This window comes from Eurypyga helias, unplaced genomic scaffold (assembly GCF_000690775.1).
Source record: "Eurypyga helias isolate BGI_N326 unplaced genomic scaffold, ASM69077v1 scaffold15270, whole genome shotgun sequence".
NCBI lineage: Eukaryota > Metazoa > Chordata > Aves > Eurypygiformes > Eurypygidae > Eurypyga > Eurypyga helias.
This window is the reverse complement of record NW_010225162.1, coordinates 49,626-64,823: the sequence shown is the minus strand read 5'-3', so window position 1 is coordinate 64,823 and position 15,198 is coordinate 49,626. Positions and strand designations below refer to the sequence as shown.

The following is a 15,198-nucleotide window of genomic DNA, read 5'->3' as shown; positions in this document are numbered from 1 at the left end:
CCCCCCCCCCCGCCCCCCGGGCTGCCACGTGCCAGCCCTGAACCTTGGAGCAGACCCAGTGCTATTTCGGGACATATTGGGGCACATGTTTTCTCTGGGTTACTTCATTTCTCCCTCGAGAAGCAATGCCAGAGCACCACCCCTCCCTGCCACGCAGTCAGCCCTGGCAGTGCCCCTCCATGCCCACCTGTGCCCACACCTTTGAGCAAAGCCAGCCCTGAGCAGGGGGTATCACCTCGTGACGATCAGACATGGAACTGCTGGCTGAGCCCCCCACTCTGCCAGGCACCCCGATGCAGGATGAGGTCTCTATCCCCAGCTGGTCCAGCCCTGGGCTGAACCACAGCCAGGCAGGCAGGAGAAGCCAGCATTGCCTGCCCAGACCTCTGCCCCATGGCTAAATGAAGACAGAAATTCCCATTTCGACCTTTTTCTCCATTTGGAGCTGTATTTTCTGTGGTGCACTTTGCCCCTGCCCCCTTTTGGCCTTGCAAAGGGGCTGAGGGCAGGCAGAAGCCCCTCTGGGTTTTGGGAGCTTACCAAGCCCAAGCACTGCTGCTGGAGCCTGCCTTTCACCCCTGCTAAACCTGCTCCCCAGGGAACGTGAGCCCCAAATCTGCATGGGCACTGGTGTTTGCCCCAGGTGCCTCTGAGTGGGAAGTCATCCTCTGCTCATCCATCACACCAGCTCTATTAGAGGTGTCAGCCTGTGGCACCATCTGGGGAGGTCTCAGTCAGCTTGTGGTCAGCATTATGGACCCACGGGCAAAAAAGGTGCTCATTCTCCCCCCACCCCAACATCTGCACCCCAGAGCATCCCCGGGAGGAAAAGCCACCCTTGCCAACTTGCAGAGAGCCAGGGAGATTCCATGGTACAAAGTCAGCTGGTCCCACCCTTAAAAGCATGCTGTCACCTTGCTTGAGGTGGGAATTCACCTAGAAAAGAGTGGTTCGCTCCTGCTCTCGTTCACAAATCTCTTGATTTTGGATGAGGTGACACAGCAAGAGCAACACTGTCTGGGGACTGAAGGTGCCCTGCTCGTTCCCATGGCATGTTGTTGCCCAGGGCTCCGGCAGCCAGCCTGGCTTGGTGCTGGGCTCAGGCAAGACACAAAAGCCCCTGCAATGTGCAGCTCCAGGCACGGCACCCACTTTTCACTAAAAATCAGGTTTTCTGGGTTCCTCCTGCCCAGCAGCTGATCGTATGCGCTGGCTTATTAAAAAACCTGCAGCACTGTTGAGACCCTCCCAAAGCAGAGTGTCACCAGCTGAGACCGATGCTCCTGGAATCCAGGGCCATCATGGTTCAGGGCTGCTTTCCCACCTCCCTGCAAGCCACAGGCCATCTCCCAGCACCTTGCATGGCCATGCACCCTTGCACGGTGCTGGGAGATGCTGCCAGAGACAGGCTGGGGTGAGAACAACCCTAACAGGAGCCATTGCTGCAGCTGTGAGTGCAAACACCTAGGGTTCAACCCCAAATACTGCTGCCCACGCACCCACAGGGCTCGAATCCCTGCTCAGACTGCAGAAGTAGGATGTGGAGGGATGTTAACCACCTACACCCTTCACCTGCAAGCACGGATGCTGCAGGATGCATGAGGTGAAATGCAAGGCACCTGTGCCCCTGGGAAGGCATTAAAGGATGCAGAAGCCTCGTGCCCTTCCCTATTGCCTTCAGCCCTTTGCTGGGAGGCAGCTGGTTGCAGTACCCGGTGGCTTCCTCCTAGGAAGGGTGAGTGTTTAGAGATCTGAAACAAACTGTTTACTTTTGGCTATTTATCCCAAAACTAAAACAGTGAAGGAGAAATGCTTATCTTTATGACCTGCTGGGATTTGCCTTGTTTTAGCTTGTGCTGGTGGCCTCTGGTTTGCTGTCCCCTTGCTAACCCCTGCTTCTGTTCCAGGGTGGAGCAGCTCAGCCTCTCCTTGTGTGCTCCATGCTGCAGCCCCTTTAACCTGCTTGGCTGCCTGGTATCTTTTAAAAGGTGGCTGTTCCTGCCCCTTTGCGAGGGAGGGTGCGCTAGAGCTCTCCGAGGCAGGGTGTATGTTCACAGGATCAAGGGCTGTCCCCTAAGGAGTGCTGCTGCTCCACAGTGGTGTTCCTAAGGGACAGCTGTACTCCCTGCTTCTCCAGCTCAGCATCATCACTGCTCCGCACAGAGTAGGAGAGAGAGGCTTGAGGACAGCAAAATGGCTGGATGGTTTATGTTTGCTCTTTGCTGTCAGCGAAAGAGTTGAGGAGGATGCTTGGCACTGCTCGGAGGGCTGGGAAGGCATCCTTGTCAGGAGGGGTAGATGACTTGTTTTGCACTTCCAGGAAAAAGCTGTAGGCTAGATCTGGCTCTGGTGTAAAGAGGGCTCAGCTGCCAGCCTTGCTTCATCCTAGGACTGCTCTCAAAGGGGACAGCAACCCCAGGGGCTGTGATGGCTGCTGGAGTGGTTAAAATAGTGAGCATAAATGGTGCATGCTAAAAAAAACCCTGGGAGCAGAAACAGTCTGGGAAGGGGCTAACAGAGACCTTGGGGAATTTTCCAGACACATGCAAGCTCCCAGGTTGAGGTGGATCATTCCCCTGGAAAAGCCTAGACAGGAGCTAGGCTGGCTCTGTGCTCTGAAGCCAGCCAACGTACGTTATCTGGAGGGTATCCAAGAGACCGTATCGGAGATACCACTATCCAAGGTAGACCTCTGTGCTTCCTAGGGCTTTGGGGCTTGCTGCGGAGGCAAAACAAAAGCATGTTCTGTGGAGTGGTGGGCACTTGAGAGCAGGAGGGAATGAAATAAAAGTAATTAGGGGTGGTCTTCTGGCCCTGCATGGGGGATGAGCTGTGCTACAGCACCACTGCAGCTTGAGGGACAAGACAAGCTGGTGGGAAACAGGTGAGGGGTGAAAGGAGAAGCAGGCACTGCAGGCATCAGGGGATTTGCTGTGCGGCTTCGGGAGAGGACAGGGAGTGCATCAGCCTCATGCCAGCCCTTCCAGTCCGAGCTTTCCGGCAACAGTCCTGGGCACAACTGTGCACTGCCAAGCATCCCTGCAGATGCAGGGAGGGAGCTTAGAAGTGGTGCTGTAACTCATGGCAGGGGAAAACCTGATTCTTTTACCTGAGTAGCTCGTCTCTCTGAAGTTTGGTGGCGTGGGCTGGCCCAGCTTCTGCCAACCATGGGGGCAGAGGAACCCTGTGTGGGTCTGGATGGGAGCCAGGGCTTCCAGTCCCCCTCAGCTGGAGCCAGGGCTGTGTCTGGCGGCTGTTCGGCTGTTCCTCGAGCACCCAGGGCCTCCCTTCCCCAGGAAGATGTGCCCTGCCCAGCCCGGCGAGCATGCTCCGCTCCCTGGGAATGGCCCAAGAGATGTGTTTTATTGCCGAGAAATGGAAAATATTCTCCGCCCAACTGCCAGAGGGGGTTAGCAAGGGTCTTTTCCACCCAGTTTTCGGGCTGTGCTGGCTGGATGTGCTCCACAGGAGGCTGTGTGGGAGAGGTGGGTGCTGTCCCCTGTCCCAGCAGCAGTGTCCCAGGGGCTGGCATATCCCAGGGTGCTGCTGACACCACACAGGCTGGTTGCCTGCCAGGGGCTCAGCTGGGAGCTAGCACCTAATGATTCTTGGGCATCAACCGTGTCCCATCATTCCTTCTCTAGCTTTGTCAGAAAACCAGCACCCCTCTCTGTTTTGTTTCCTCCAAGAGCAGAATAGCACAGGTTTTGCCAATCTTTCTGTTCTGGGATGTTTTTATCCCCAAACCATGATGCTCCCAATGCCAAAAAGCCTATGCTTTAGACTGTTTCCATTTTCCGAGTGTGAAGTGTATGTTTTCCCTGGGGCGGGGGGAAGACCCCTGAAGCGAGCTTTGCTCTCCTTCAAGCCTGCACAGTGGGGCAGGGGAAGAGGGCATGACTGTCTCTAGGAAAGTGTGGGGAGGCCCTTCCCAGTATCCTGAACATGTGATGTCCTGGCATCCCACAGGACTCCTGTGAGGAGAGGATCCCTGTGAGCATGGGGAGGAAGGCAAAAAGAAGCCCGAAAGGGTTATCTCCTCTCCTCCAGCTCCCACGCTGCATCTGCAACCTCCCCTCTCGCTCAGCCCTCTCATCTTTCCTAAGAAGCCGAGCCAAGCTTTCCCACAGACCCAGACAGCTATTAGAGAAATATTATTACCAGATGGTTTGTTTTTTCCATAGGACCAGAGGCCAGTGTGAGGTAACAGGGAAAATGTTAACCCACCCTGCTCCAGCCTGGGCGTGGGGATGTGGCTCGACCAGTGGAGCCGTGCCGTGTCCTGGCTGTGCTGGCGTGCAAGGGGGGTGCTTGCACCCCGTGTATGCTGGACCAGTGGGGTGGCTGGAAACTCCCTCCTTGGATGGGTGGCTTGGGAAGGCTTTGATGGAAGAGCATGTACCTAAACGGTGCTGGGAGGGAAGGCCCCCCCCAGGCCAGCTTGAGCCTATCTGGTAGGAGCAAAGCCCAGCTGGCGAGCTGCATGATGAGGAAGTTCGCACCAGGTCAGATGAGCCAGGGATTCAGGCGGAGGAGAAGCGCCACGTCCTGGCTGCCCTGCCTCTTGCAGGGTCGATATGAGCACTAGGCAAAGCGAAGGCGCCGTTCCCGAGTAGGGATGTCCTGGCAGATGCTATGTGACGTGGGTGGGCTCTTCTGCTAGGCCCTTTTTGCTGGTGGGGTAGGTGGATGCAAGATCCTGCTCTGATGCCACTGAGCCTGCTCTGTGTCTGTGTTAGGATGCTCACAAAGCACTGCTGGCCTGTGCTGGGAGAGGTGATGCTTTCCTGCTCGGAGGGGTTTCTCTGCTGCCTCCTCCTGCAGATTATCTGCTGTGGGAAGCTAAATTATCATGTGTGGAAATGTCACAAGCCACAGTCTTTCCAGTGGGGTTTGTGGTTGGCACGCGTTCAGCTCGGACCATGTCTGCTCCCATTGCACAGACTGAGCACGGAGATGGGGTGGCCAGAGAAGATGCAGCTGAGCCATGGGCAACCTGGGTCCTGCACCCTGGGGGGGCTAGGGCCCTACACCCAGCCTCCGAGATTCAGCCTGTGGTCACCTTGTGGTAGCCAGAGTATGTGGAAACTACTCCTAGAAGAGGCCTTCACCTTCCCAAACACTTAGCTAGTCTTGGGTGTGCGTGTCCCCAGGAGCAGGGGAAGGGTGACCCAGCCAGCTGTCAGGATGCTGGTGTGTTTCATGTGGTTGCAACCAGGGAAATTTTAGTGCTCATTAATTGTGGCATCTCCTGGGAATATGTGAGAGGCCAAAGTAGCCCCAGCTGCACAAGATTGAGCTGGAAACCTGGCACTTGGTCCTTCCCTGCTTTCCAAAACCCCCTTTGGTTATGAAAGTGCCGGCAGGCTACTGAGATCCTGGGTTTCCCCAAGGGCATTAATTTCAGCTCATTTCCATATTCTTAAGGAAGGAGGGTTTTCCATTTCTAAGTGGACTTGATTAAAGGGAAGGGAAGGTTGTATGAAGGAGTTAATAGCAGAAAAAGGGAGAAAATTCATTCTGTTCTCAGACTCTGGCAGGAAAAAAGGCAAAACTTCTGTCCTAAGTGTAGTGTGTTTGTGGTGGTGTGTTTTGGGGTTTTTTTTCCTTTCCTCCTGCACCCCAGTTTGGTCTGGAATTGGATTAAAAGTCTATTGCCCACTGTGCACTGCAGTGCTGCGGACTGGGGCTTGGGACAGGGAGTGCTTGTCCCCCAGGGCATGCAGACACCATGGAGGAACTCCCCATGCCCTTCTGTGGGCACCTGTGGGACACTGCCCCCCCCCCAGGTAGATGAGGGAGGTGCCATGCTCCTGGGGGAGCTGGTGTGGCAGGGCCATAGGGCTCAGCTTCCCTGACCTTGTCTGCAGAAGAAGAGGACATCCTTCACAGGCATGTGTCCTTCGATTTTTGGACATGACAGCACGCTGCTAGGCCAAATGATTGCAGGACCTTTGGGGTCAGTCTGCAAACTTCTGCCCAGCTAACAGCGAGATTTCGGCAAAACTAGCCCACAGTTTTCCGAGGAAACAGCCGTTCGGTGCCCCTGGGATGCTGCTGGCTGTTGGCCCTGGACTTTTGAAGCCAGACACTGATCCAAGCCCACAGTCCAGTTGGACAGCAGAGGGGATGCGCCTGGGATGTCACTCCTGACAACAGCCCCTGGCGCTGGTGGCTGGAAGCAGGGCAGGGAGCGGAGTCCCTGGGCAGGCAGAAGGAGCTCAGCCTTGCTGGATCCCTGCTCCAGGGAGCGCAGGGTCTGACAGGCTGCAGCTGCGTGGAGCCGTATACGGTCAGCAGCTGCCTTGCACAAGCCATACCATTATCATTAAGTCTTTGCTGGCACAGCCGACTGGCCTCCAGCTTACAAGGCTCCGCGGAGCAGCCAGGCTGTTCCCGAGGTGGATGTGCTTTGCACTTCCTGGAAGGCGCAGGCGGCAGGGATCAGCTCTTCTGCTGCTCAGAGTAATTCCCTGAGCGGGAAGGGAGAGAGGAAGAGGTAAAATAAAGAGGGAATGTCTGTGGTGTGCAGATTCACAGGATGCTTCTGCTGAGCTGATGCGTGAGGACAGGTCCCTTCCCAGCACCCTGCTCCCTGGGAGCCTCTGCCTGGTTTTCAAATGCTGGAGAACCAAATCATGAACTGTCACACAGTAGGATTTGTCCCTAGACACGCTTGCTCTCTTGGACACCATTTTCAGTAGGTGATGAGATGCCTTGAAAATTTGTCTTTGGCTGTTGTTTATCCAAAGAATCACTGTCTGATGCATCTGCCTCGATAGTGTGGAGAGGCTCCTCCACTGATGTAATTTGTAATCAGTGGAGCTACTATTTTTTTTTAGTTGTCTCAACTTGAGACAACTTCCTACAGCCAAGCCTACAATGTTTTTCTCGTGATCATTGACACAAAGATGCTGTCAGAGGGGTTGTGCGTGACTTGCAGGGTGATGGAGGAGTCAGCCAGCCCCGACTGCCGCCACCAAGCAGTGCTCCTGGTCTCCTGCTGCCTTTGTGCAAGCAACTTAGGTGCAAACCATTTGTGTTGGCTGGGTCCGTGCTGCCAGCGCTTGGTCGCTTGGAGCTATCCTGGTCCTGTGCATTTCCACAGGCTGCTCTGCCTGGCCCAGATCAAGCCCCTCTATGGGGTTTCGTCTTGGCTTTCAAAGACAAACATGGATGTGTTGTCCTCCTCGGCCTGGACAACACATCAATGTGCTATTTAATGACAGGCTTTTGTTCCCTCCTGTACTAGTGGGAGCAGGTTACAGCTGTGGCTGTAGCAGGATCAGCCTCCAGGGATTTCACATCTCCCCCAACAGCAATTAATGCTCCCACTGTGGTGAAGGGCTTGGCAGTACCTGCTTCTGGGTCTGAGTTCAGCAGCATGGGACTCATCTCCAGTGCTGGCCATGGAGAGCGGATGGTCTGCAAGGCCTTGGGAGGGATACTGCTGTGGAGGTGCAGGTCCTCAGGCTTTCCTGCCATCCTACAGGATGGGAATATGTTCATCTCCAGGCATCCTTAAGGGCTTGGGCTCCTTATTCTACCTCCTGAGCTTGACAGCTTTGATCTTATTCCTGCTCCCTGCCCTAAGCATGGCCTTGGGGGGGTCATTCCCAATCTGTGGGGGTTCCTGTTGGGTTTTTCTCAGCCTGCCCCTCAGCTTCCTGACTGGGTTGAGTAGAAGGCCCTGAAAATCAGGGAGGAAGGTGCTTCTCCAAAAATGTGGTGTCTCCATGGTGCCCCCATCCCTGGGTGGCTGTGGGACAGCTTCAGCTCTGCGCTGTGGTGGGACTACCCTGGTTAGCAGGACAAGACAGGCCAGGTCTCATGCAGGTGGGGATGCCTGTCCTGCTGCCACAGCTTGCTTGGCCCAGGAGCTGGGAGGGAGCAGTCTGGCAGGCATCCCAAGCATCCTACCCCCCACCCACAGAGCCAGCTGACTCCCAGGGGGGATGCTGATTGCTGATCCGGGCACTGACCATGCCAGGACTCCCTGTGCATGGCACGCGGAGATCCCAAGCATCCGTGGCCAAGGTGCCATCGCAGGTACAGAAAAAGGGTAGAGAAATGCCTCATTCGTTTCTGACTCAGAGCTGACAATTTCTGATCCCTCCCTCCGTCCTCGGGCTGGAGAAGTCTCCTCCTCACCCTTACCCTCCTGCCTGTTCTTCCTCCCACAGAAACCAAGGGGAAAGTGGTAAAAAAAAAAATCTTCTGTGGCTTCTGCCTCCGGACCACGGCCTCTCTCAGCTGCTGGCTTCTCCTGCCCTGCTTTTTCCTTCCATCCAGCTCGATGGTAATCTGAACCAGGCAAAATGAGGCTGCGAGGCTTTCTACTCACTTTGCTGTTCCTGGGGGGGGGCTCGCGGGCTCAGCGCCCAGAAATCGCCACTCGGGTCACAAACGCAGAAGGTAAGCCTGGGCTGCTTCCCAGGGTGTTTTTCCTCCGCGGGATCTGCAGAGAAGTCCGGCTGCTGTTTCCCCCCCTGGGCGGATGCCTCCGCTGCCGCGAACAGCACAGCTTTGTCGGGGCGTTTGGGAGGAGAGTCGTGTTTGCTAAGGAGAGCGATGTAGGATTAGAGGGGATCTGCAAGATGCATCTGCTTTTAATGCTGGTTTTGGTTCTTTCTCCTCGGCTCTGCCTTGTCAGGTGTTACCGGTAGCACGGAGGGGGGAATAACAGCTGGTACCAGTTTAACTTTCTGAAAGATTTTTGCTTTTGAGGCTGGCTGTTAAGGTGCCTTTGCTCCCCTCTGCAACAACATTTGTGCCAGGGTGTGACAGAAAATCGTTAACTTTGTGTTCATTGCTATCATGTCTTGCTTTTATTTTATTTAAGTGGTGGCTGCAGCTGCATGTTATTTTATAAAATAACTAGTGTTGGTCTTGCAAAGATATCCTTTGAATGTAAATGGGGAAAAAACACTGTGAAATGCCCCAAAGTGGTGTTTTCTGAATACGTGCTTGATCCGGCTTACCCTTGATGACAAAACAGAAACAGGCAACCTCACCCTTGCGTGTCTCGCGTGGGGTCAGGATACGAGAGTGGCCCCCTTAGCACAGACCCTGGGGGTGTGCTGGGAGGGGAGCTGGGCTGCAGATGTGTGTGCTGATGGCATGGGGAGCGCAGGCTGGGGAGGCGTGATGCAGCAGGGCTGCCTACCGACTCCTGCCTCTCCGCTTCTTCCCAGACTGTCCCGTGGACCTGTTCTTCGTCCTGGACACCTCGGAGAGTGTTGCCCTGAGGGTGAAGCCCTTTGGGGACCTGGTAGCCCAAGTGAAAGATTTCACCAACCGGTTCATTGATAAGCTGACAAACAGGTACATCTCCCATCCAGGCTGTTTTAGGGATGGAGCCTGGTGCTGGGTGGGATGCTGGGACCACCCTGTGTGCCTGTCTGCGGAGCGAGGAAGCAAGGCTGCTGGAGAGGGGGTTGGGAAGAGGGATGGGTCTGTTTCCTACTTCTCCCAGCCCACGGCCTCTCTGTTTCTGGTCTGTCTGTGCTGAGGGTAGAGGTACGCCTTCAGCAGGGGTGCCTGTACCTGCCCTCAGGAAAGCAAGGGGTTCCTGGATAGGCAGGAGAGATGCCCCAGCCCACCGCCCATCCAGCTAGCTGGGTGCCTATTCTGTAGGGCCAAAGCTGTACTAATCTCCTTGCCACCAGCCCAAGACAACCCAGGTGGTGGGTGTCAGCAGGGCACCTTTGATGCTAAACCCAGTGCTCGAAGGCACCCTGCAGGGCAAAGCCCCCTTCCAACTGGCATCCCCCAGGACACCTTGTAGCATTGCCCTCAGCTTTAGGGGGCCCTTATCCACCCCACTGCCCAGCCCTTTATCTGCTTTCTCCTCACCCACCCTTGCAGCCACTGACTGAGGTCTGACCCTGGCTTTAGCAGGATGAGGGCACCCGGGGCACCAAGGGTCCCAGATTCCATAATGGGGTGATGCTGGGAAGGGCTGCAGGCAAAGGCCATGGCTCACCTGCTGGCGGGAGATCCAGGCATGCACGGGAGCACCAGGATGCCTGGAGGCACGTGGGTCCTGGGGAGCTCCTTGGGGCAGCAGATGTGTGCTGGTGACCAGAGGGCCATCGTGGGGATGTCTCAGTGCTGAAGGAGCAAAGTCCCCATCTCAAGACAAGTGGGAGGGGGCCAGCAGATCACCTGCCTATTGCCCAGGAAGGAGAGTGACCTTATGAGGCATTGAGTGACCAGGAGCCTTGTGCTTGGGAACAACCTGCCAGGCCTCCACCAATGCAGCATGACTCTTTCCTAAGTAAGGTCCCAGGCCTTGTCCAGAGCCCTTGCTGCATGAAGATGGATGGATAGGCCTCCTGAGCCTATCCCAAACCCTCCTGTTCCTGCGCTGGCACTCTCTCTCTGCTCTGGAGACATCTCCCTGCAAACCACCACCATGCATGCTGTGCTGATAGGCACCCACAGCCCGCGGGGTGATGGCAAGGCAGCCGGCAGCAGTGGGGTGGAGGGGTCAGCAATGGGCAATACCCAGGTGACTTTGGGAAAAGTCCTGCTGGGCAGAGAGAGAAGGCAGAGGGAGCGAGGGAGCTGTACAACCCCACCCCTTTGGTATTTGCCCACACATCCTGAAAAGACCCATTTTGATGCACAGAGTATGACTGCAGGCCAAAGCACAAGGAGTCACCATGCCTATGTCCCAGAGAGTTGTGGGCACAGGCTGTGTCAGCATGCACTCATCTGTCTGAGACAGAGCATCCTTCAGAAGGAAGCATCCCTCTTTGATTTTAACACGTTCAGCAGTGGAAAGTGGTGCAAGTGAAGCAGAGGTAGTGGCACAAAAGTGTTGAAAGCATGTGTCCTGGTGTGTCCTCGCAGGTACTACCGCTGCGACCGCAACCTAGTCTGGAATGCCGGGGCACTGCATTACAGCGATGAGGTTGTGCTCATCAAGAGCCTCACGTCAATGCCCAGCGGCCGGAACGAGCTGAAGAACCGTGTCTCTGCTGTGAACTACATCGGGAAGGGCACCTACACTGACTGTGCCATAAAGCGGGGCATCGAGGAGCTGCTCATCAGGTAAGGCAGCGGGGCCAGGGTGGGCGGAGTGAGAGAGGGAGGCTGGGAGCTCTGGGTTAGGATGTCCCTAATGCCTGATGCCTCATGCACAGCTGTCCCCAGGATGGGAGAGGAGGTCACGTAGGCACAAAGTAGGCCCAGGGGTGGCAGGTTTCTAGCAGTCCAGCTTCGCGGGAATGGGGCATGCCTTGGGCACAGGCAGTGCCCCAGCCTGGGGCGAGTGTCCGGAGGTGCCCAAGCCATCCCTCTCCAGCTAAAGATGTTAAGTTCTTGCAATATTAAACCCTGTGTTTGAACCCTTGCAGTGGCTCCCATCACAAGGAGAATAAATACCTGATTGTGGTGACCGATGGGCACCCTTTGGAAGGGTACAAGGAGCCCTGCGGAGGCCTGGACGATGCTGCCAATGAAGCCAAACACTTGGGGATCAAAGTGTTCTCCGTTGCCATCTCCCCCAACCACCTGGTAGGGACCACATGGCAGGGATGCTCCCTGCAGGGGTCCCAAGTGGGACCATGGGAGTGGTCTGAATGTCCCTCAGAGCCCTTCCGTGCAGGGAGGATGCAGGTCCCCAGGGTTCCCCCTGGGAATGGCTCCTGCGTGGGTGCCCACAGATCTCACTCTGCCCTCCTCACCCCCCGTGCAACCCTAGGACCAGCGGCTCAACATCATTGCCACGGACCACGCCTACCGCCGCAATTTCACCGCCACCAGCCTGCAGCCAACCCGTGAGATCGATGTGGAGGATACCATCAACACCATCATTGACATGATCGTGAGTGTTGGCCACCCCCTTCCCAGCCTGCCCCCTCTCCAGGCTCACCCACCCCTCTCAAACTCCCTCTCTTTGCTTTCTTGTCTTGCAGAAAGCTAACACAGAGCAATCGGTGAGTGTTCCTGGAGGCCATTGCTGCCTCCCCTCCTGACCTTGTGCCTGAGCCCATCCCCTGCAGGTCACCCCTAGCCAAGTGGGGGCTCGCTGGCACATCCCTGCCCTGCAGGCAGCCCCTGCCAGCCTGGGGAGTTCCACCCCATCCCAAGCAGGGTGCAGCCTGTCCCTGGTGCTGCCCCACTGCTTCTAATGATGTTTCCTTCTCTCTGGGCAGTGCTGCTCCTTCGAGTGCCAGGTGAGTCAGGGTTTTGAGACCCCCTGTTCCCTTCCCTCGCATCCCCATGGCCTCATGCTGTGCTTTGGTGGCTGGTCTAACCTGTCCCTCTCTCCCACAGCCTCCCCGAGGACTCCCTGGACCTCCCGGTGACCCAGGCAATGAGGTGAGGGCCCAGCTGTGGGCATACTGTGGGACCAGGGTGGTGGGACAAGCTCAGTGGCGATGTTCAGAGGCTGGTGGGGCACCCTACTACTGCCCTATGGAGAGGTGGATGTGGCCCACATCCTCTGCTCCCCATGTCCATGAAGCATTGCTGCTACCATACTCCCTGCTCTTCTTTCAACAGGTCATTGTTCTATTCCTGGGGATGATGAGCTAACTTTATTTCTGTCCTGTATTGCAGGGAGAAAGAGGCAAGCCAGGCCTTCCCGGCCAGAAAGGAGACGCTGGAGACCCCGTAAGTAAAGGAACAGCCTTGGTGACTCTGCACGGGGGCTATTTTTTTTTTTTTGGCCACTTCTGGCCAGACCTGGGCACATCCTCGCTAGCCCTTGCCTCTGCATCATCCTGTTTCCATGGAGTAGTCAGTGGGGTCATGGCCAGCTGTCCCACCCCTAACCGTCCTGCTAAGCAGACGCTCCTGGCAGGCAGTGGGGTGGCCCCCTCCTCTGTTGCTACAAGGCTTCCTTGTTCCTCACCCAAAATAGCTGCTCCTTCTGGAGGACACATCTCTGACTCATGTATGCCAGCCCAGGGGTGGACTCTGGGCTCCCTCACGCGTCTTCTGACATGACAAGCACAGCAGTGTTACAGAGAAACCTTTGGTAAATAATAAACTAATTGCATTAGGAAACTATTTCTCTCCTCCTCCCTTTTTTTTTACTAGGTACACTTATTTTTGGGGGGTAAGTTTCTCCCACACACGTGACTGCAGTTACTCAGCTTGTGCATTTCCCACTTGGGAAACTCAATGTCATGCACACACATTTTTCCTTACCAAGGTTTTTCTGCCCTTCCCTTTCATCCCAGATGATATGTCCCCAAGCATCTAGTTTCCCTCACCCCCAGGAAGGGCTGGAGGTGGCGGAGGTGAAGGCAGGTTCACTGCTCTGCACAATGATCCCGTGCTCCAACACCAGGCAAAGGAGGAGCACGGTTAGGGGAGAGCTTCTTGTGGGAGGGGTTGGCTTTTGCAGCCCAAGCCCCACATCAAGAGCCTGGGGAAAGCTGCCACGTGGTGATGGCGGGGGGTTACCTGCCTCTGTAACACCATGTTTCTGTCCTCCAGGGCAGGCCAGGGGACATGGGACCTGTTGGTTACCAAGGAATGAAGGTACGTGGGGCTGTAAGGCCACAGACACACTTCCCTGATGGGCCACAGACCTCGGCTATGAGTGTTTTCATTCTCCCATTTTTGTCTCTTCTTTCATCTCTAGGGTGACAAAGGAAGTCGAGGAGAAAAGGTGAGGACGGCAAGGACATGATGGGAGGAGGAAGGTGTATCTGTGTTCCCTTGCTTGGTTAGCCTAGGCTGGCACTGCAGCTACACCGTGTTGGGGTCTGGCACATGCCTATGCACCCATTCCTCCTGGGGATCCCCCCTCCAACCCATGCTGGGAGTGGGGTTCCCACGGGAGCAGCTGATGCAGCCTTGGGGACCAGGCAGGCACCATGTAGTGGGCCCTGCTGGGCAGAATGGGAGGGACTAGCAGTGTGCAGGGGCATGACGAATGCCTGCACCCTCAGAATGAGCTCGTGTGGGGACCACAGTGGGGGTGGGGTGGGTGGATCTGCTCTGCACAGGAGCCTAACATCTCTCTCCTTCCCTTCGCAGGGCTCGAGAGGAGCCAAAGGAGCCAAGGTCAGCCTCTGCTTTTGCACCATTTATTCCTTCTGGTTGATGTCTGGAGGGGAGAAGGGTCTTTTGGAAATGAATTCTTCATGGTCCCTCTTCTCCCTTTCAGGGTGAGAAAGGCAAGCGTGGAATTGATGGCATCGATGGTATGAAGGTAAATCTTGGCTCTGAGGCGCGTTGCTTAGACCAAGGACCCTGGCTTTTGCCCAGGTACCCCTCCAAAACCATTGTGGGGTACCAGAACAAAACCAACGTCCCAGGTGGGGGCAGCAGGACCCCTTCTCAGCAGGGCCATCCACCTGCCAGCTGGGGACAGAGCTGGGATTGTCCCTTTCAGAGCACTGGGATGATGGATGGGGTCTTCCCATGGGCACTGCTCATGGAGACCCCTGCTTTGTCTGTCTGACAGGGTGAAGCTGGATACCCTGGGTTACCTGGCTGCAAAGGCTCACCCGGATTTGACGTACGTACCCTGTGGATACCCCTTGATTGCAAATGAACCCGTGCAGCCAGGCTGCCATGAAGGCTTGTGGAAACAGGGACCTCCCCAAGAAGGGGAGCTGGGGAGGGAGCTGCCACACTTGGAAATATCCTTCTAGACATGCAGTGCATATCCTGGGCATGGCATTATTCTGGCATTGTATTTCTCCAGTTCCCCTGCTTGTTTCCACGCTCCCAGGATGACACATCCATGGTGGCACCAGTATCACTGTGGTCCAGCCACAGCAGCCCAACAACCACCTCTTCTGCCATTTTCCTGGGCTCTGAGCTGCAGAATCATGCTCAGTTTTGCAGCGTTTCAGCAATGTGGCCGCAGCATTTCTTGCACGGTTCCATGGTGCCAGAGTACCATGCCATCCCTGTGTGGCTCCTGAGTACATGTCCATCCTGTCTGTCTCACTGGGTAGCGGCGGGCCAGGCTGCCAGGATGCTTGTTCCATGCCCAGCTTCCCAGAGAGTGATACCGGCTTGTTTTTCAGTGATGCTGCCTTTATTTTCAACAGGGAGCTCAAGGCCCGTCTGGACCGAAGGGAGATCCTGGTGCTTACGGACCCAAGGGAGGAAAGGTGAGCCACTCTACGCAGCCTCGTGTGGAAGGAGGGGTGCTGGGACCCCTCTCCTGCAAGAGGGAGAGGTGGAGATTGACCTATCACTGGCCTTCTTGCACTGCTTGTG

The 15,198-nt window shown here is 56.0% G+C and overlaps 1 protein-coding gene across 1 annotated transcript in view; it reads left to right on the top strand.

Annotated features, from left to right (window-relative positions):
- Positions 1 to 8,318: 8,318 nt before the first annotated feature.
- COL6A1 (collagen, type VI, alpha 1) overlaps positions 8,319 to 15,198 on the top strand; it is a 23,029-nt gene continuing 16,149 nt past the window's right edge. The window contains exons 1-15 of the mRNA XM_010148428.1: positions 8,319 to 8,415; positions 9,195 to 9,324; positions 10,858 to 11,058; positions 11,364 to 11,523; positions 11,711 to 11,833; positions 11,925 to 11,945; positions 12,165 to 12,185; positions 12,286 to 12,330; positions 12,571 to 12,624; positions 13,456 to 13,500; positions 13,604 to 13,630; positions 14,002 to 14,028; positions 14,132 to 14,176; positions 14,432 to 14,485; positions 15,027 to 15,089. Coding sequence (XP_010146730.1) covers positions 8,319 to 8,415; positions 9,195 to 9,324; positions 10,858 to 11,058; positions 11,364 to 11,523; positions 11,711 to 11,833; positions 11,925 to 11,945; positions 12,165 to 12,185; positions 12,286 to 12,330; positions 12,571 to 12,624; positions 13,456 to 13,500; positions 13,604 to 13,630; positions 14,002 to 14,028; positions 14,132 to 14,176; positions 14,432 to 14,485; positions 15,027 to 15,089 — 1,113 coding nt within the window. The remainder of the gene's footprint in view (positions 8,416 to 9,194; positions 9,325 to 10,857; positions 11,059 to 11,363; positions 11,524 to 11,710; positions 11,834 to 11,924; positions 11,946 to 12,164; positions 12,186 to 12,285; positions 12,331 to 12,570; positions 12,625 to 13,455; positions 13,501 to 13,603; positions 13,631 to 14,001; positions 14,029 to 14,131; positions 14,177 to 14,431; positions 14,486 to 15,026; positions 15,090 to 15,198) is intronic.